This window comes from Camelus dromedarius, chromosome 10 (genome assembly GCF_036321535.1).
Source record: "Camelus dromedarius isolate mCamDro1 chromosome 10, mCamDro1.pat, whole genome shotgun sequence".
In the NCBI taxonomy this organism is placed as follows: domain Eukaryota; kingdom Metazoa; phylum Chordata; class Mammalia; order Artiodactyla; family Camelidae; genus Camelus; species Camelus dromedarius.
This window is the reverse complement of record NC_087445.1, coordinates 30,574,529-30,595,267: the sequence shown is the minus strand read 5'-3', so window position 1 is coordinate 30,595,267 and position 20,739 is coordinate 30,574,529. Positions and strand designations below refer to the sequence as shown.

At 36.3% G+C, this 20,739-nt stretch overlaps 2 protein-coding genes across 3 annotated transcripts in view; both read right to left on the bottom strand.

Moving 5' to 3' along the window:
- The window catches only part of BRD10 (bromodomain containing 10), an 86,592-nt gene extending 65,888 nt beyond the window's left edge, over positions 1-20,704 (bottom strand). For both annotated transcript variants that reach the window (XM_010993422.3, XM_031449752.2), the window contains exon 1: positions 19,863-20,704. In XM_010993422.3, the coding sequence (XP_010991724.3) occupies positions 19,863-20,452 (590 nt within the window). In that variant the 5' untranslated portion in view covers positions 20,453-20,704. The remainder of the gene's footprint in view (positions 1-19,862) is intronic.
- RANBP6 (RAN binding protein 6) overlaps positions 1-20,739 on the bottom strand; it is a 93,537-nt gene that overhangs the window by 3,167 nt on the left and 69,631 nt on the right. The gene's annotated exons all lie outside the window — the stretch shown is intronic.

The window sequence follows — 20,739 nt, the reverse complement described above, 5'->3', positions numbered from 1 at the left end:
CAGAATGAAAGTTCCAGGAAGATAAGGATTTCATTTTGCTAATACTTTCAGAGCCTCAAACTGGGCTTGCTAGTAAGAAGATATGCAAAAAGTGAGTAAACATATACACACACATAAGTTCTAATTATAAGCTAGATATTATAAGTTCTGTGGAAGACAGTCAAGAATAACTTCTCTGAGGAAGTGACAGGAGGAGGAGCCAGCCATGATCAAACAAACAAACAAACAAAAAACCAAGCAAACAAAAACTCAAAGAAAAAAACAAGCAAACAAAAACTCAAAGAAAACCTTGGGGATAAGTGTTCTAGATAAAAGAAAGAACAAGTATAAAGGCCCTGAGGGGAGATATGGCTTGGCAGGTATGTGAAAGACAATAAGCCAAACTCCTTACTATAGCCTATGTGCCAATGAAATGCTTGATGCAAGGTACTGACTTCTCAATGTACATTTTTTAAAGTTCACTCTGACTGCTGGGAAGAAAATGGATTCCAGAAGGAAAAAGCAGAAACAGGAAAACAAATCAGGAAACTATAGCAGTATTCCAAGCAAGAGATGATAATAGTTTGTACTTAAGTGATGACAGTGGAGAGAAATGGGCAAGATTTAAAATATACGTTAGGAGAAGAAAACTCAGAAATGGTTGATAAGCTTAACGTGAAAAATAAGTGCAAAGGAAGAATCAATGAAAAAAGCTAGTTTTTTTTTTGGCTAGGGCCACTTCACAGATAGTGGAGTCACTTGCTCAGAAAGTAAGAACAGGCTTAGAAAAACAAAACAACAAACCAAAAGTTCAGTTTTGAACATGCTAAAATCTGAGACAGCTAACTTTTATTCAACATAGTATTGGAAGTTCTAGAGACAGGAATCAGACAAGAAAAATAAAAGGAATCCAAATTGAAAAAGAAGAAGTAAAACTGTCACTGTTTGCAGATGACATGATACTAAACATAGAAAATCCTAAAGACACCCCTCCAAAACTACTAAAACTCATCAATAAATTCAGTAAAGTTGTAGGATACAAAATTAATATACAGAAATCTGCTGAGTTTCTACACACTAATAATGAGCTATCAGAAAGAGAAATTTTTAAAAAATTCCATTTACCACACAGCAAAAAGAATAAAATACCTAGGAATAGATCTAAGGACGTAAAATACCTGTACCCAGAAAGCTATAAGACACTAGTGACAGAAACTGAAAATAACACAAACAGATGGAAAGATAATTCGTGTACATGAACTGGAAGAATTAATATTGTTAAAATGAGCATACTACGTACGTCAATTTACAGATTCAATACAACCCCTATCAAAACACCAAAAGTGTTTTTCCAGAACTAGAATAAATAATTCTAAAATCTGTATGGAAACACAAAAGACACCAAATAGTCAAAGCAATCTTGAGAAAGAAGAACAGAGCTGGAGGTATCAAGCTCCCTGACTTCAAACTACACTAAGAAACTACAGTAATCGAAACAGTATGATAGTAGCACAAAAAGACACATGGATCAATGGAACAGAACAGAGAGCCCAGAAATAAATCCACACACTAATGGTCAACTAATCTATGACAAGAGTATACAACAGGAAAAAGACAGTCTCTTCAATAAGTGGTGCTGGAAAAACTGGACAGCTTACATGTAAAATAATGAAATTAACACATTTTCTTATATTATATACTAAAATAAACTCAAAATGGATTAAAGACCTAAATGTAAGATGGGAAACCATAAAAATCCTAGAAGAAAACATAGGCAGAGGACTCTTTGACATAAATCATACCAATAAGTTTTTGATATTTCCTGTTCAGTATTTCCTTTCCTAAGGCAAAGAAAACAAAAGCAAAAAATTTTAAATTGTACCTAACTAAACTTAAAAGCTTTTTCCCAGCAAAGGAAACCATCAATAAAATGAAAAGACAACCTACTGAATGGGAGAAAATATTTGTAAATGATATGACTGACAAGCGTTTACTATTCAAAATATATAAACAGCTTATACAACTCAGTATCCAAAAAACAAACAACTAGAAGACCTGAAGAGACATTTTTCCAGGGAACACATACAGATGGCCAGCAGTCACATGAAAAGATGCTCTACATTGCTAATCATCATAGAAATGCAAATCAAAACCACATTAAGACATCATCTTACACCTGTCAAAATGGTCATTATCAAAAAGACCAGACAACAAGTGCTGGCAAGGATATGGAGAAAAGGGAACCCCTGTACATTGTTGGTGGGAATGTAAATTGGTGCAGTCACTGTACAAAATACTATAGAGGTTCCTCAAAAAACTAAAAATGGAACTAGCATATGCTCCATAATTCCACTCCAGGGTATAAATCTGAAGAAAACAAAAACACTAATTTGAAAAGTTACATGCTTCTGAATGTTCCCAGCAGGATTTATAATTATTTACAATAGTTAAGATACGGAACTAACCTAAGTATACATCAATAGATGAATGGATAAAGAAGAAGTAGTATGTATGTATGTATGTGTGTGTGCACATATATGCACATATACATCCACACACAATGCAATGCTACTCAGCCATAAAAAAGAAAGGAATTTTGCCATTTTCAACAAAATGGATGGACTTGGAGGGTATTATGCTTAGTGAAATAAGTCAGAGAGGGAAAGACAAATACTGTATGATATCACTTATTTGTGGAATCTAAAACAACAACAACAAATGAATGACTATAACAAAACAAAACCAGATTCACAGATATAGAGAACAATGAAATGTCTACCAGTGGGGAGAGGCAAAGATAGGGGTAGAAGATTAATAGGTACAAATTATAATGTATAAAATAAATAAGCTGCAAGGATGTATTGCACAGCACAAGGAAAATAGCTAATATTTTAAAATAATTTTATAATCTACAAAAATTTTGAATCATATTGTATACCTGAAACTAATATAATATTGTAAATCAACTATACCTCAATTTAAAAAAAATGGTAAAGCTTCACATAAACAGAAAAAAACCTGAAACACCTAATTGAATATAAGAAACTAGTAACAGCAGTAGCCTCGTAACAGTAGGGGACCAGGCAACAGGAGAGAAGAAAACAATTGTTATTGTAATACTTCTTGTAATGTTTAATTTTTGCCAAGATGTACACATTATTTTTTAATTAATAAACTATTAATAAAACAATCACTAGTCACTGGGGTGCTAAGCAAAGTCCATGTACACTACAATAACACTTCAATTATTTCCTTTAGATTTTCACAAGTTATATTTAACATACATAATTAGTAATGATTTATATTGCAAGTGAATCCTGTTGATCCTATACCACAAGTATCTAAATGCTTCCTCTGCCTTGGACTCTTTAATGATCCATTCCTCCCCAGCCTCTCTCTCAGGTAGAAAGTCTCCTTTCTCTCAATCCCTACAGCTCCTGCTCATAAGCAGCACAGCACAGTGATTAAGCACCTGGGGCTCTGGAGCCAGTCTGGATTCAAATCCAGGTTCTGTCACTAACTAGTTTGGGCAAATTAATCTTTGTGTCTTGTTTCTTCATTTGTAAAACAAGTTATGTAAATCATTAATTACTTGAAGAGATGTCATGGGGATTAAATAATTTAATACAGATAAAGCTTTTCCAAAAGTGACTGAGTGGCACATAACAATTACTAAAATTATGATAAATAAAATGTAATTTCAAAACTTCTGCTGGGCCTTTCCGTATTAAAGGCAGCCAAGGCAGGTTGTCTCTACTCCTTACTCTAGATTGGTAAATTAATCAAAAGTACTGTTGAAAAGGACAATCATAAAGTAATAAAAACATTAGGAACTAGCTAACTTGTGTGATTACAAACATTTAAAAATATTTTTAAGGTATATTCTTAAGTTTCACAAACCATGCCATGACTGATGACTTTAACCTACTTCTTAATGAATCAGTCTATTTTTCTTAGGTTTGTTTTTTTTTTTTCAAATGGAAGTATAGTCAGTTTACAATGTTGTGTCAATTTTTGGTGTACACCATATTTTTGTCATACATATACATACATATATTTGTTTTCATATTCTTTTTCATTATAGGCTACTACAAGATAATGAATAGAGTTCCCTGTGCTATACAGTATAAACTTGTTGTTTGTCTATTTTATATATAGTAGTTAGCATCTACAAATCCTAAACTCTCAATTTAACCCTCCACACTCCCCTTTCCACCCTAGTAACTGTTAAGTTTGTTTTCTATATCTGTGAGTCTGTTTCTATTTTTAAATAAGTTCATTTGCATCTTTTTTTTAGATTCCACATATAAGTGGTATCATATGGTATTTTTCTTTCTCTTTCTGGCTTACTTCACTTAGAAGGACAATCTTCAGGTCCACCCATGTTGCACCAAATGGCATTATTTTATTTATTTATTTTTTATGGCTGAGTAGTATTCCATTGCATGTATGTATATGTGTATGTGTGTGTATATACATACCACAACTTCTTTATTTAGTTATCTGTCAATGTTAGGCTAATTTTTAGTGAAAGTGGTCTGTCATTTTTTGTTGGTAGCCAAACAAAGCAAAACATAACTAATTCACATGGCAAAAAATAAAATTCCTAGGTAAAAACCCCACAGGGTCAAACAAAACAAAGCAAAACAAAACACAAAACCCTCACTACAAGGTCCCACTGTTGTTATCCTGTTAGTGTATAGTCACATATGTAATAATATTTACAGGTAACAATCAAGTAACAGATAAAATCAAATCTAGTAAGTGATAAGCAAGATATAAAATTACACATGGCACTGAGAAGCAAGATGGCAGAGTAGAAGGATGCTTGTAGCTCACCCTCTCCCACAAATACACCGAAACTCACATCTACAGACCCACTCAGCCAGCTAGAGCACCTGCAGAACTCCGAAAGAACATCACCCTCTTCGAAAGACAAAGACACCAAAAATCTGGTAGGAGAAAAGGAAAAAAGAAGAAAAAGCAAAACAGTGTGGGATGGGTCCCACGGGGAGAGAGTGGCAAAGGAGGACTAGCACTCGTTCGCTGGGTCTCCCCTTCACCAATGGAGAGGCCAGAGGGACAGAGGGGGAGCCTCCGAGGCTCAGATCTGCCCCAAGCACCCCTTGACCAACAGAACTAAGTTAAACAGGCAGAAAGGGTCCCCGCGACATCCAGCCCGAGACATAAGCCGGCAGCTGGGAGCGGGACAGGCTGCCTGAGCTGGGCGAAGGACTGGGGCAGCTGCACTGAGGCAGCCCCAGGGGACTGCATGGTGCTGCATGCCGTGGCTGGGAGGGGATATGGAGCAGAACAACCTCAGTCCCCCATAAATTGTGAAAAAAGCAAAGCAACATGGCTGGTGTGCCATGGGGGGAGGGGCGCCATAGCCTTTGTCTCTTCAGACCTGCAGCGCCATTACTGGAACTTCTCTGAGAAGAGAGGCAGGGCACAGCCACAGCCGCCATATCCTCCTGTGCACAGCGACTGGGCAGGGGCGGGGCTGAGACCTGAATCCACACCCAGGGGCTCCGCAACCTCCTAGGCAGGACTGAGACTTGTTTACAGCCTGAGGCAGATAGGATCTTTCTGCCCTGGCACCTCAGAGAACTCACACAGCCAAGACAGACAAGGAGTTGAGATTTGGCACAGAGCAGAGGCAGGGCTGTTCCACGGTCTTCCCCGAGCCTGCCTACAGAGCGTGAACTGGAGGCAGAACGGGCAGCTGCACAGAGCAGCAGAGCGACCGGCGCCGGGAGAGGGCAGGTGGCCACCCACCTTCCTGGCAGGAACGCAGCACCTGACCACAGTACTGTGAGGGGGTGTGATCTGCCCACCTGCCTTGCCCAAGTGCAGCATCTGACTGCCACATCGGGAGGGGGAGTGACCCGCCCACCCACTGGTGCCAGAGAGATATGAACAATATGAAGAAGCAGAGGAACCACCCCCAATTAAAAGATCAAGAGAAATCCCCTGGAAGCACGATCAAGGAAATAGACATCGATGGCCTACCAGATCAAGATTTCAAAAAAGGAGTGATCAAAGTACTGAAGGAACTAAAAGAAATAGTGTTTAGAGATATAAAATATGTCAAAAATGAAATTGAAGCTATAAAGAAGAACCAAGCAGAATCAGTAAGCTCATTTGCTGAGATGAGAGCTGATCTAAAGGCTGTACAAAGTGGGCTAGATAATGCAGAGGAACGAATAAGTGACCTAGAAGACAGGACAACAGAAAGCACCCAATCAGAACAGCTGAGAGAAAAACAATGAAAACATTATAAGGGACCTATGGGATAATATAAAGCATGCCAATCTATGCTTAATAGGGGTTCCAGAAGGGGAAGAAAGAGCAAAGGGGATTGAAAAGGTATTTGAAGAAATCATGGGTGAAAACTTCCCAAACCTAAAGAAGGAATGAGATATCCAAGTACAGGAAGCTCAGAGGGTCCCAAAGAGGAAGAACCCAAATAGACCCACACCAAGACATATCATAGTCAAGATGGCCAGAGTCAAGGATAAAGAAATGATCCTAACGGCAGCAAGAGAAAAACAGAGTGAGTTACAAGGGAACCCCCATAGGCTCTCAGCTGATTTCTCTACACAAACACTACAGGCCAGAAGGGAGTGGCAAGATATATTCAAAGTCCTGAATGAAAAAAAGATGCAGCCTAGGATACTCTATTCATCAAGGCTATCCTTTAGAATAGAAGGAGAGATAAAGAACTTCACAGACAAGCAAAAACTAAAAGAGTTTAGCAACACTAAACCCATGTTAAAAGAAATACTGACAAGTCTTCTTTAAATAGAAAAGAAGCAGGATGCCACAAAAATGAGAAACTCATAACTGGAAAGGTGATAACTACCATGAATTCCAAATAGAATAAACACAAAATTGTAAGAGACATCTAAGTCATTAAGAGCGGGAGAGGGAAGCAAGGAAAGCCACTGCGGAAAACAGTATGGAGATTCCTCAAAAGACTAGGAATAGACTTACCATATGACCCAGGAATCCCACTCCTGGGCATATATCCAGAAAGAACCATATTTCATAATGACACCTGCACCTCAATGTTCATAGCAGCACTATTTACAATAGCCAAGACATGGAAACAGCCTCAATGTCCATCAATATATGACTGGATAAAGAAGACGTGGTATATTTATACAATGGAATACTATTCAGCCACAAAAACCAACAACATAACACCATTTGCAGCAACATCGATGTCCCTGGAGAATGTCACTCTAAGTGAAGTAACCAGAAAGAGAAAGAAAAATACCATATGAGATCACTCACATGTGGAATCTGAAAAAAAAATAAATAAATAAATACAAAACAGAAACAGACTCACAGACATAGAATACGAACTTGTGGTTGCCAGGGGGTCAGGGGGTGGGAGGGGACAGACTGGGATTTCAAAATGTAGAATAGATAAACAAGATTATACTGTATAGCACAGGGAAATATATACAAGATCTTGTGGTAGCTCACAGTAAAAAAAAAATGTGACAATGAATATATCTATGCTCATGTGTAACTGAAAAATTATGCTCTACACTGGAATTTGACACAACATTGTAAAATGATTATTACTCAATAAAAAAATGTTTAAAAAAAACTACTATGGCAAATCCAGTTAAAGAAACAAAACAACTAAGTCCAACTTAAATGATTTAATTATTTAGATCTGGTATACTATCTAAATTATTTGGCAAAAAAAGTTCTGTCTTTCTCTTTTCTCTAGCATTATTCTAAGATTTTTGCTTAATATAAAACAACTTTTCAGATACATTTCTATATAAATCTTTCACCAAATCTGTTGCCTAAGAGAAGCAAAGTCAAATACAAAATTAAAATTAAGACAAGCGGAAAATTAAGGGATGGGAAAAGATCAAATAGATGTTAGTCTTCTCTTCTAATTCACTTCATATGTGTCCCTTGTAATTCTCTAACTTAAAAGCTTTTAATTTAATAACTCACTAATATGGAATATCAAACTCTTCATTAGCAGAGCATATTAGGCCCTCTATGGGCTGGCACCATCATCTGGCCCCTCCAGTCACAGCTGTCATTACTTTTCTATATATAACTAGCACTCAAGCCAAAACAAACTACTGATCATTCCTTAGCTGTATACAGTGGCTTTTTCCCCTTTGCACTTTTGAATGTGCTATTCTTGTTGCCTGGAATGACCCCGACATGAACTTAGTTTATCAACTCCTATCTTCCCATATTCATCTTTGAATCCTTCTACAGTGCCTATCAAATAATAAGCATTGTTGAATATAAGGAACAGTACCTGTCTTACTACATTAATCATGTACTACCTCCTATCATATGATTTTAAATACTGGATCCATACCTTAGGAGAGGATATGGTATTTGAATTCAACTCAATATGTATTGAGTTTCTCTGCACTTGAAGAGCCAGTTTCCAGAGATACAAAAATACATAAGAAAATCTTAAACTTTAGGGTGGCAAACAGACATGCAAACAGATACAAATCATATGAACACAAAAGGTGGGTTCTGTAAAAACAGAAGAATATACCTAACCAAAGCTGAAAAGAAGAGGGAGGAAAAAAAGGCATAAAGAAGTTTTCTTGAGAAGATGACAACTCTGCAGAGTCTTATTAAAAAAACAAGCAGGAATTTTGATTTGATATAACTGAATATTTATTTGATTTTTGCATAAGCTCATTTATTTCATTAACTCAAGAATTACCAAACAATTATTATATCACAATATAGAGAGACAGATCTATCATAACATGAATTTTTTTAGTGCTATAAACAGATGCAAAACAAAGAATCATGGAATACAGTGAAAAAAGCAATTAATTATGTATCAGGTTAGAGGAGATAAAATCTGAGCTGAGCCTCTGATAATTAGGATTTCACTAGATATAGAAAGAAGAAAGAGACTTATAAGTAGAGAAGGAGGCACTTTAAGTGTTTAGAAACTGTTTTGAATTTGATGAAGTTAATGGCCAATGACTGGAAATGGAATTCTAGAGAAAGTCAATGTCTAGTTCAACACAAGTGTCATTGGCAAAACCAGAATTAAACTCACTTTACTCACAAAGTTAAGACATCTCCAGTACAGTAAGTCATATATTAACTCTTTCGGAGTTCTAGAATACCAAGAAGACTATTTCCAAGACATTTTCCCTCTTAATTTAGCGCAGAGCAAAACTATTGCTTCATGGTCAGAGTTAAACAAGTCTGTTTAAACACCTAATAGTATAAACACAGGCATACTATAAGACTATCTTTGGGTACTATTTGAATTCTCTGTTAATTCCATTAAAGGCCTAATTTTTCTTCACTGAATTGGAATCTTCTCTACTTTAAACATCATCATAACTTACTGGGTGCTTGTTAATTCTGTATTTTAAACTATGGTTCTTAACCCTCTTGGGGTCTGTGCTCCTCTGATGACCTATTAAAATTTTGCATCCTTTCCCTGGAAAAACTTAGATGTATGTCATATTCCCACATACATTTTTGCATACTGTATGGGTTGGAGGATGTTTCAGAACTCTAGTTAAAAACTTTAAACTTTATAAAGGCTTGGCACTCATACACAACTATAATAGAGAAACAAAAAACTTAAAAGTGAGCCAGAAGACTATGAGGTCAATTACTGTATTATTATGTTGTCCAATATAGTGCAACGCAATGTTATGAGAGCTTACTTTGGAATTCTTTTTACTGCTCCTAAAGACCAAATGAGAAACACAAAGAATTGTATTATTATCCACAGCTGATAAATGATGTAAGATCACACAAACACATCTAAATGGATAAATGCACATGGGAATAGAATCCAGGGTCTTTAACTTCAGGTTTTTAAAATTTTTGCTACTATTTAACATATTAGCCCTACATAACAGGGATTACTCACAAAATTAATGCTTTAATATAACTCTAAACTAAAATCAATTTTCTCAGATGATAAATAAAATAGCTTATTCCTGAAATTACTTTCATGTTCTAAATTCTACTAAAGGAAGAAACAGAAAAAAATGACTTGTCATAGAAAATTCAACAGATAATTTTAAATGTAAAGAAAGTAAGTAAAACTTCACTATAAAATCACCACTCATTACCTTTCATTTTAAGAAATTCAGCAAAATTACATCGTGCCATCATGCTAAACCTAACAATTCATAATTGAGTTAAAACATACAACCAGAAACTGATGGATGAACCCAACATTATCTAAAGAGTTATGGTCTTGCCCTTGCCTCCCCTAAAAAAGTGATCCTGAATTTGATGGACCTTCTAGAACCAACTACCAATTTATAGGAAATACAGAGAACAAAAGAATGGAACATTATCAGCAAAATTCAAGACTGCAGAAGACTCCACACGAACAATCTGTTTTCTTCAACAAAATCACTGCAAGAAGGTTGGGGAGGAAGAGTGGGGGGAGATAGAGAAGAAAAGAAATCTATAAATTAAAATACATATGAACCAACTATGTAACTCGTGGACTTATTTGGATTGTGATTCAAACAAACTATATATCAAATTTTTAAAATAATTTTTGAAACAATACAAAATGTGACAACTGACTGGATATTTGCTATCCAAAAATCTGTGCACCAAAAAACTTTTGGTGTGATATGGTACAGTAATTACATTTTAAATGAAAGAGTCCCCATTTCTGAGAGTTACAAACTTAAGCATTTACAGAAAAATCTAATGTTAATAATTTGCTTCAAAATAATACAGAAGGGAGGTATACAGAAGGTATAGATGGGACAAAATCAGCCACGAATAAATACTGTGAGGAACATAAAGGTTCAAATACTCTTTTGATTTTTTTATGTTAGAAATTCACCAATAAAAAGTTTTAAAACAATGAAAAAAAAATCTAAAAACAGAGACTACTTTGTGTAATAGTCTTTCACAAACACATGACATTCAAGCTCTCTCCAGTCTTTCTCAGAGGAATAATGCAAACACCTAGTATCATGTCTCCTCATCCCTCCCCCACACTATCCTTGACTTATTCCCATTTAATTTCTTCAAATTGTATTTCCCAGGAAACCGTGAATATATGAATCTGCTTCTCAATTTTTCCCCTTCATTCTGACTATAACCCAAAATACAATGTTAATAAAGGTTGACAAGTATAAAAGCAGTGATAAAAACACTTCAATGAATGGAAAATTCCAAATTCTGATGTGAAATCAACCATGAAACAGTGTTACTATATCTTGAAGTATCAGTCCTGGAACTTTATTGTGTGTAAAAATCATTTAGGGAGCTTATTAAAAATGTAGCTTTCTAATCACCACTCAGATTCTGAATTAACAGACTTAAATATGCTATTCGAGGGCCAAGGAATCTGCTTTAACATCATTCTAACGCTGGCAATCTGGGAAACACCCTTTGGGAGAGACGTGTCCCATAAACCTTTGAAAATGACCTATACCACCTACAATTTAAACCACCTACTACTTAATTTCAAATCAACATTTACAGAAGTCAAATAGCAACAAACCAAGCAGAAAATGTCTCTGCCCTCATAGATTTTACATTCTAGTTAGGAGAAAAAGATTTATCATTAAATCATGCTATAAATTAGGTTGCAATCAATGCTATGAAAGAAAACAAAGGAGGCTGAGGAGGATAGAGGCTGACCAGACAGAGGGAATGCCTTGCAAATAAGGCAGCATCAGAGAAGAAAATGAGGGAGCCAGGGAAGGAGTTTATCTATGGGAATAGAGTCAAATTTAAACCTGCTTTTCCTCAAGCACAAATATTCAAGACAAATATGAAATATGTCTTCAATTTTATTTACTGATTATATTCTAGTATTTTTATCTTCCAATTTTTCTAATTCAGATGTTAAAAATTGGGCTCGTAGGCTAACATGGAAACAATCTACCTTTGTAACTATTTCTTATGGGAAAAGATTTCTATATAATAACTTTTTGAGAGATGATCCGTTTCTCTCCTCAGTGCAAAATGAAATAGATTTGTTCTCATTTTTAGAACAAACATGAGAATAGTTCCTGAATTCACTACGAATTGTGTATTTAGCAGAATCTTGGTGTCCTCTATGTATTTGTTAGGCAATCTACCACCGAAATTGAAAAGCAGTTTAAAAACATAAAACTTGAAATGCCATAGGGAGAATAATGTCAATATTCTACCTGCATACACATTCTGTAAGAGAGATTTTCTTTCTGATCTCAACCTCAGAAAGCTGAGAATATACACCACCATCACCATAAAAGTCACTATGAACTCATTTACAAAACAGAAACAGGCTCGCAGACTTAGTAAACAATCTTATGGTTACCAGGGAAAGGGGGTGGGAAGGAATAAATTTGGGAGTTTATTTACAAATGTTAGTCACTATATATAAAAATAGGTTTAAAAAAAGTTTCTTTTGTATAGCACAGAAAACTATGTTCAATATCTTGTAACAACCTTTCATGGAAAAAAATATGAAAATGAGTATTTTTACATATATGCATGACTAGGACTTTGTGCTGCATACCAAAAATTGACACATTGTAATTAACTGTACTTCAATAAAAATTTTTTTAAATAAATTAAAAAAAGTCAACATACTAGGCTAGTATAGATTGTAAAATTTAAACAAAAATGTTTACCTTTATAGCTTTTGAAAACCCAAACTGTAACTATTATAAATGTTACCATTTGAAAGAAAACTTATGTCTAGCAGATGAGATATAACAAAAGGAGAAAGAAGCTATCTTTTGGAAAGTGAATATACTTCCCCAAAATACTTCCTGTGTTAAATAGCAATTCAAACACTTTCTGCATTATATCTAGCAATATTTTTTCATTGATGCTAACTTAGAAGGTTTAAACTCCCACAGAAGAGCAGTATTAGTAAAGTAGTACTTATAAATTATAGCAAAAGGTTAATTGTGTTACTTCAAACTGGTTTATCTCAATCTGTAGTCTCATCTGTTTTTATCTTTTAGAGGAGTGCCTAGACAGAAATGAACAGGTCTAAATTCCCAGACATACTAACATTTAAAGAGGTATAAAAGAAGCTAACAGAAGAATTATCTTTGTTTGAAAGTATATTCAGATAGCTGTACCCAAAAGCTTTAAATATGAAAGTTTGGGCTAAGTTCTTAGCACTGGCTATTCCAAGTCCTTAAAATTGCAACTACAAAATCTGTGGGCTTTATATTTTAAATTGTATTATAAAAAATAACAGCAACACATGGTCATTGCAGAAAAAAAATGAGAAAGTAGAAGGAAAAGTTAATCACTTACAATTGCATTACCCAGCTACAACATTTAACATAAGTGTACTGTCTTACAATTTTGAAGATACAATTTTTAACCCAATTCTTTACCTATATAGTTGATTCAAAGTTGTTAAACACTACTTTCCTTTAAATAAAATATTTTATTAATTATAAAATATGCTTATTGCAGAAAATCTAGCATATACAGAACATTAAGAGAAGAAAATGAAAAATACCCAGTATCTTTCTACTTAGCAATAACCACTATTAACACTCTATTGGTTTTCCTAAGCCTTTTTTCAAAGTATATATACTTATAATATCTTGACTTTTAAGGATGATTAATTGTGGAATATTTACAGGTGCCAGGTGGAAGATGATACAACAAAGGGCTTGGTTATGTATAATAGTACCACTGGGATTTATTAGTGTTTCCCATTGAAAAAAAGAAGAACAACAACCACTTCAAGTAATTTAATATATATTTTAAAGATTCATATTATTATAGAAGTTCCTTGGAAAAGAAAACAGCTATTTGTTTGTTCTATGTATTTCTAATTTTGTGGAGAGAGCCTAGAGATGATTTGAAAGCTAAAAGACATCTGAAAAGCACTAAATATTCTCTGCAAAAACATGATTTCTTTTTCCTGCTCTAGCCTTTTCCTTAGAAATAAAACTAAGTACAAGGGCATAAATACAATGAGAAACAGACTTTAAAGCAAAATACATTTGAATCTATTAGGGCATTTTTACTGTATTAAATTTAAATCGTTTTCAAATTATTATTTTCAAATGGAACAAAACCTCCTAAAATACTAAAGTCTATCAGTTTACTATCTTCCAATGAATACCTTTTACTTATTCCAGAATAAACTCTTTTCACCTTAATTAACTTCCTCTTCTTAATTAAGCATTTTAGCTTTTAATATGCATTATATACACTTTAATCATATTTTCTAATCTTCAGTCTTTTCAGAAGACAGTCAATCCTTACACAAAATTCTGCCTTTGGTCCCCTTGTATTTTCACTAGACTCTGTCCTGGGCAATCTCATTCACTCCTATTTCTTCAATCATCCTTCTGCAGGTTAATTTCTAATTATATCTCTAATCTATTCCTAGTCATTCTGCTGAGCTCCATATGCAGCTTTCCAATAATTCTCAGCTTCAAATCTTCAAATGAATGCCTCCTCTCTCCCATTCCCTCAGCATCACTATCACCTGGGCTCAAATTTATTTTGGACATCATCCTTTGCATCCATATCCAATAGCTTGCCGTTATACTACTTTCACTTGCTGAATTTACCTCTCATGTATCCTCATCCACCATTTTATTTCTACTGCTTACTATCTCTTGATGGTATTAACTCCAGAGTCTTTTAACTGGTTTTCTTTCTTCATTCACTCTCCTTCCACTCAGCATTCAAACTTCAAAGTACTAGTAAAAGTACTAGTATTTCAAAGTCACTCTCTTAGCTAAATCCTGTGATAGATCTACAATGCCTACATTCTAAATTCCTTAGCAAGCAATCAAGGTCATCCATAATTAGCCCCAATCTATCTTTCTAGATTTATCTGCCACTAAAGGATCTCATCATCCTATACTCTAAATAACTACTGGATATAAGCTATTCATCTGGAATACTCTGTACTCTCCTGCCTCCACACATGTAAGTGTTTGTCTACCTACCACTTTGAAGTGAGGGATAAAGTCATGTTTACCATTGTAACTACAGTGCTTTACATACTACTGATAAGATAGGCCAAATAATTGTTTAATGAACGCCTCAATTTAACTTATTAATAGTCTGCCCATCCTACAAATCTATGATTTCTAGAATAAAATCTAATAAAGTATTTTTCAATCCCAGTTTCCCCACCTCCCCTAGTTAATTACCCCCCCTCTGCACTCCCCTAGCACTCTATAATAAAGCTTATCAAGGTAGTCCTCAAAGTATGTGCCCTTAGAATATAAAGATCCTTGAAAAACAAAGGTTTAAACTGTATGAGTCCACTCATACATGGATTTTTTTTTCAACAGTAAATACCACAGCACTATAGGACCTTTGATCCTCAGTTGTTTGAATCCGCAGATGCGGAACCCCAGATATGGAGGAATCAAGTATATGGAGGGTATACAGAGGGCCAAGTTAGATGCAGATTTTCAACAGCAGGGAGGGTCAGCGCCCCCAGCCCTTGTGTTGTTAAAGGGTTAACTGTAGTTATTTCACGAACTAAACCAAGACATACCAACAAAAACCCAAAAGTGATCATGTTCTCCCAGTTTGTAGGGGGGAAAACTAAGGTACTAAGGATCTACTAAGAATCTCTTCAATTAAGGGTTTCCTCCCATAATTTGTTTTAAGCCTTTAGGATCCCTAGCAGAAAATCATACAACTAAATATATCCATATTTCAGAATACTCTGCAAATAGTCCTATGATCTCCTGGTGTTCTAACAATGGAACAAGTTGGAGAATCACAGTTTTAACATATTTTACCTTTCACAACTGTGCATATACCATTTTTTTAAACTCTTGAAGCCAGGAATTTTTCCCTAAGTCCCAGAACAAAGCAGGTGCTCAATAAATGTCTTGTTAATTGAAAGCCTTTCATCACTGCACTAAAGCATTTTCTGAACCTTCTTAAATAGCACATTTTTTTTTAAGAATGACAATTATAATAAATAGCACTACATGGAGTATCAAGCTCTAACATTCCCTAGTTCTGAACAAAAAGCAAATCCAGACTGTATTACCAAGTATATTCAATTTTTAAAGATTTACATTAAAAAGATAAAATTACAGAATTCAGTGAGGGTGGAAGTGCTGCACTACTACAGAGAAAGAAGCATCTTTCTAAAATTCCTAATTAATTTCTGAATTTTCATCTTAATTGAGAATAAACAAGTCAAAAAATTTAAATTTAACTGAGGAGATTAAAATCAGTCTGAAAAATCCATTTATGTTTCAACTACTACTTGTACTTGGAAACCTCTATTTTTAAATTTTTGAGGCTTCATAATGATGCTTTTGCACTTCCATCCCCAAGAAAAATATTCTGCCAACTAAAAAGCAATTACAAAACTAAATAATCTTTAACTATATTTTAAGAAAGCCTTTTTTAATAGCCCGTTACATGTACCCATTTTTAACAGCAACTTAATTCAGAAGTCAACCATAATTTTAATAAGGATGTATTGTATTCAAGCTTATTTTCACCAAAATATTATTTTAAATGGTCAAAATAAAAATTTCAAGTTCAGCTCTGTTGGGGACTGGATATGCCTCTTCTGTAACTACAACCTTTTCAAACTAAAGCAATATTCTTAAAGCTTTCAAAAATATAACTTAAAATTCTTAGTAGGCATAACTTCCTAACTATTAAGTATTTTCTCTTCTTTTCCACTTAGTAGGTGATTTTCTCCCTATTTCTAATGCTAATTGCTATTTCTCTCAGCTGCCTCAAATAAATGAATGAGATCCCTTCTAAAATGTAACTTTGAGACTAGGTATGCTGTCTTAGTCCTAATTCTATCACAAATATTATATATAAAATATAATGCTATAAATTACTAATACACATCATATATAATAAATACTAGCCTTATAGATTATTTGATTATGTACATGTATTATTATTATAAACACCACAAAAAGCAAATCAAGAAATTTAGAAATTTTAAAAGGCTAAAATAAAATTAGAATATACTGAGAATATACTTCAGCTCACTGTAGTCAGTATTCTGGAATGCCCCTCTCAAATCCTCCAAAAAAAAAAAAAAATCCTGAAGCAATCTTCAACTCCTTTACGAATCAGTTCAAGTATAAACTTCTCTATACCTTTTAACTAGTCTCTTTTCCCTTCTTCCTTTCCTCCTCTCACTTGCCATCCCACACTTATTCCCTCCTCTTCAGATTTAGGTCTTCTTCCTAAATTCACCTTGAGCCTTGTTTATATGTCCCTTATAGAATCATCATCTTTTTAAGTCCATGTTTTCCTACTCAACTATACACCGGCTAAGGGCAGGGAACTTATCTTTTAATATCAGGGACTTGAATGTCTAGCCCTGGCAGATCACGTATTTATACAATCAACACTTTCACAGCACAGATGAAGAAACTGAGATTCAAATTATAAAATGTGCCTAAGGTACTAACACCACCAGGTTGTTCTGTAATGATAATGTGGCATCTTCCATATCTAATGTATTTCTTGCTCACAAAGGCTCAGTAGCATATGGAGCAGCTATAAAACTCTCCTCACAGTAAATGTGAAAATAAGTTAATTCCGTATCTTACAAGTATATACTAGGAGAAAAGAAAACAATGGTAATATCTAAGTGATTGTTTTCATAACTAAAATAACCACTAGTCATCTATTTGCTGTAAACCATATTCATGTGGACAATCTATAGTATATTCTCCTAGAGCATTTGTATATCTTAAATGCATACCAAACAGTTATAATCTATGGTTTTCTCAAAGTTGTGCTCACTCAAAGCATTTATTTAGTAACGACTCAGATTTTAGGCTAGTACAGAAAAAGAAATGATTTCCTGATATCTAAAAGTGTGGTCTGGCAAAACTGTTACTTACAAAATATTTGTATACATCAAAAAAGTGAGGGACTCAAAACTTTAATTTTAATCTGTTTGAGACCATCATATTACTTTTTGCTACTAAACTGCAGGAATTTTATCTCTCTTGGACTAAGAATATCAGAAATGCATTATTATGTTTATATACAATAGAATGTTTTACCTTTAAGTTCTAAGTATGGATACTATTAGCGAATATAGGATTCTGAGCATTAGTCACTAGGAATGATACTAAGCATTCAGAAATTTATCTTTATATAAAAGAGAAGTAGTCTCCTTGTTCTTTTGCAGGACTGAGGAAATATTTATTATATACACAATGCTTCTGAGAAAACCTGTAATTTATTCAAATCTATATGCAACTTCTTAGCACTTTCTTGCAGCCATTCTCTAGCTTCAATCCCTGCTTCCAATCTGTAAAACTGGATGTGTGGATTAGGTGAACATTATGGTTTCTTCCAGGTCTAAAATTTTGTGACATCAATTTGGAATATATTTTATTACTTAAAAATAATGACATGTGAATGGATTGTTTCTTATGTGAGTCACAACTATAAAACACTGTGGAGACAAAGGTAATAAACACACTACACAAGTATTATGTCACTAAATAAAATATTAAAAGTAATTTACAAGGCAAATTTATGAATAATTATTCTATTAACAAATAATTACATTATGAAAGGATTTAAGCAAAGGTTCCTTAGTTTAAATTGAGCTCCCCTAATGAGTCAAGCACTGTTAACCATTGTTTTCAGTGAAAGACATCTCTGCACGGATAGTCTTGAAAACAGCATATGGGAAGCCAGTTACAGACTAGATTATTTTAAAATTACAATTGAAAATCAAGGACCAAAAAATTAACACAACTTTTCAGGAGCTATTCCATAAAAGCACTAGTACACTTCTCAGCTTCAGATATGGAAATATTCCTTTTATTCAACTACCACTACTAATGTCATAATGGTTAAAACTTATTTTGGGGTAACTATGGGACTAGTACTTCTGACTTTACTAAATGTAAATAATTCATGTAATACGACAGCAACCGCATAAATTAGTTATTATTATTATTATCCTCATTTTACAGATGAGGAAACTGAGGCTAAAAAGATGAAGTAACTTGTTCAAGTTCTCTTCCGCTAGTAAAGAGTCAAACTACTGGTTCACTTCAACTACGATTTCCAACAATTATTTTTCTATTCCTGAAGAATTTTCACTTGAGAAGTTAATTTGGCTCATATCAATTATAAAATTATAAATGAGTATGTTTGTTTTAGTAGCCTCTTGTGTTGCATTATTTCCTCTTACGAAAGAAAAATAACTGACTCGGGGTATATGAGTGGAGTACATTAAGAGAGTGCCATCTGAACTGCCTATGCCTTCCGGCAAAATAAACACAAATTCCTAAAAGTATTAAAAATCTTGTGTTGATGCATCCACTATTATTGCAAAAATTCAGTGTGCTCAGATGAAGCTGAAAGAAAAGATCAGGAGTACGCCAAAGTAATCGTTTAGCATTTAGTAACACTTCATAAATCTCCGATGGCCGACTTGAGTAGTAAAACGATACAATTATTTTAAAATAGTTTGAAACCACCTTTTACACGAACCCAAATTACTTTTTAAACGATATTTTATCCTAAAAACGTTTTAAAATTTCACGCCAAAACTGTCTAAAAGTTGCGGGTCCAACTTCCAACTCCCTAAAACTTTTCCTCTCCCTATCCCTGTAATTCTCTTTCTATGGGCACCACTTCGGTTTACATCTACAAACTTTACCTGCCCTCCGGCAGTCCGGACTCGGCTTACTTCTCCGCTTCGTTACAGCTGGGCATTGGGTTCGCTCAGCCCACACCCACCACACCCCTGCGGGCCCCCGCCCAGCGCTGCTCCTCCTCCCGGGGTTCTCCAGCACCGACTCAGCACCTATCAGCGACGCCCCCCGGCCCCTGGCCCAACCCTCTTCGGACACGTGCGAGGGTGTGTTTGTGTCAGTCCGTCAGTCCCATCGCGGACCGGGCTCACTCACCGAGACAGAAGCGCCAACTTCTGCTCCAGCATCATCTCTAGCTTCTGGCCCTGTTTGGAGACCCAGTGGTCCACTCCATGCAGGCGGTAGCATGTCTCCAGCATCAACCTGAAATCCGCCACGAACTCGGTGATGCCCCCATACTGGCCGCTGGCGAACTTCTCCTCCATCTTCAGCAGACATATGCCCTGCCCGGGCTGCTGCGGGAGGGCGCGACTGCCCCGGCCCCCGCTGCGAGGCCCCTCGGCCGCCTCCTCTTCCCCGGTAGCAACGCCCCTCAGGGGCTGCAGGAAGGGGGCGGTGAGGCCCCGGTGCTTCTCCTGCAGGAACTCGCCCAGAATGCGGTAGCCCTGCTGCAGCTCGTAGGTCAGCTCCTGTTCCTTGCAGCCACCGCCCGCGACCACCATCGCCTCCTCTTCCTTCTGGTCGTCCGCGTCCTCCTGCGAGAAGGCACTCCTCTTTCGGGCGGGCCCTGAGGCCGGGGCCGCCGCTGCCACCTCCTCCTCCTCCTCCTCTTCCTCAGCCGCTGGTGGCGGCCGCTCCTCCTCCCCGGCCGGCTCCATCTCCCCCGGCGTCCCGGGCACGCTCATGCCCCCGGCAGGCCCAGGTTGGGCGGCGTGGAGCGGCCGCTCGAGGCGCCGGGGCAGGCGTGAGCGCGGGCCGCTTCCTCAGGGCTCGGCTGCGCCGCGCAGCCCCAGCCGCATCAGGCCTCGTTCTCCTCAGCCGCCGGCTTGGCTCGGTGCGCGAGGGGGTCTCGAGCTCGCCGCCGGCGGGGCGGGGTTACATGGCGCGCGGGGGAGGGGGGAGAGAAGAGGAGAGCCTAGGTGCCCTCCTCTCCCCTCCCCCCGGCGGCGGCGGCGCGCGCGCGCGCGCGCGG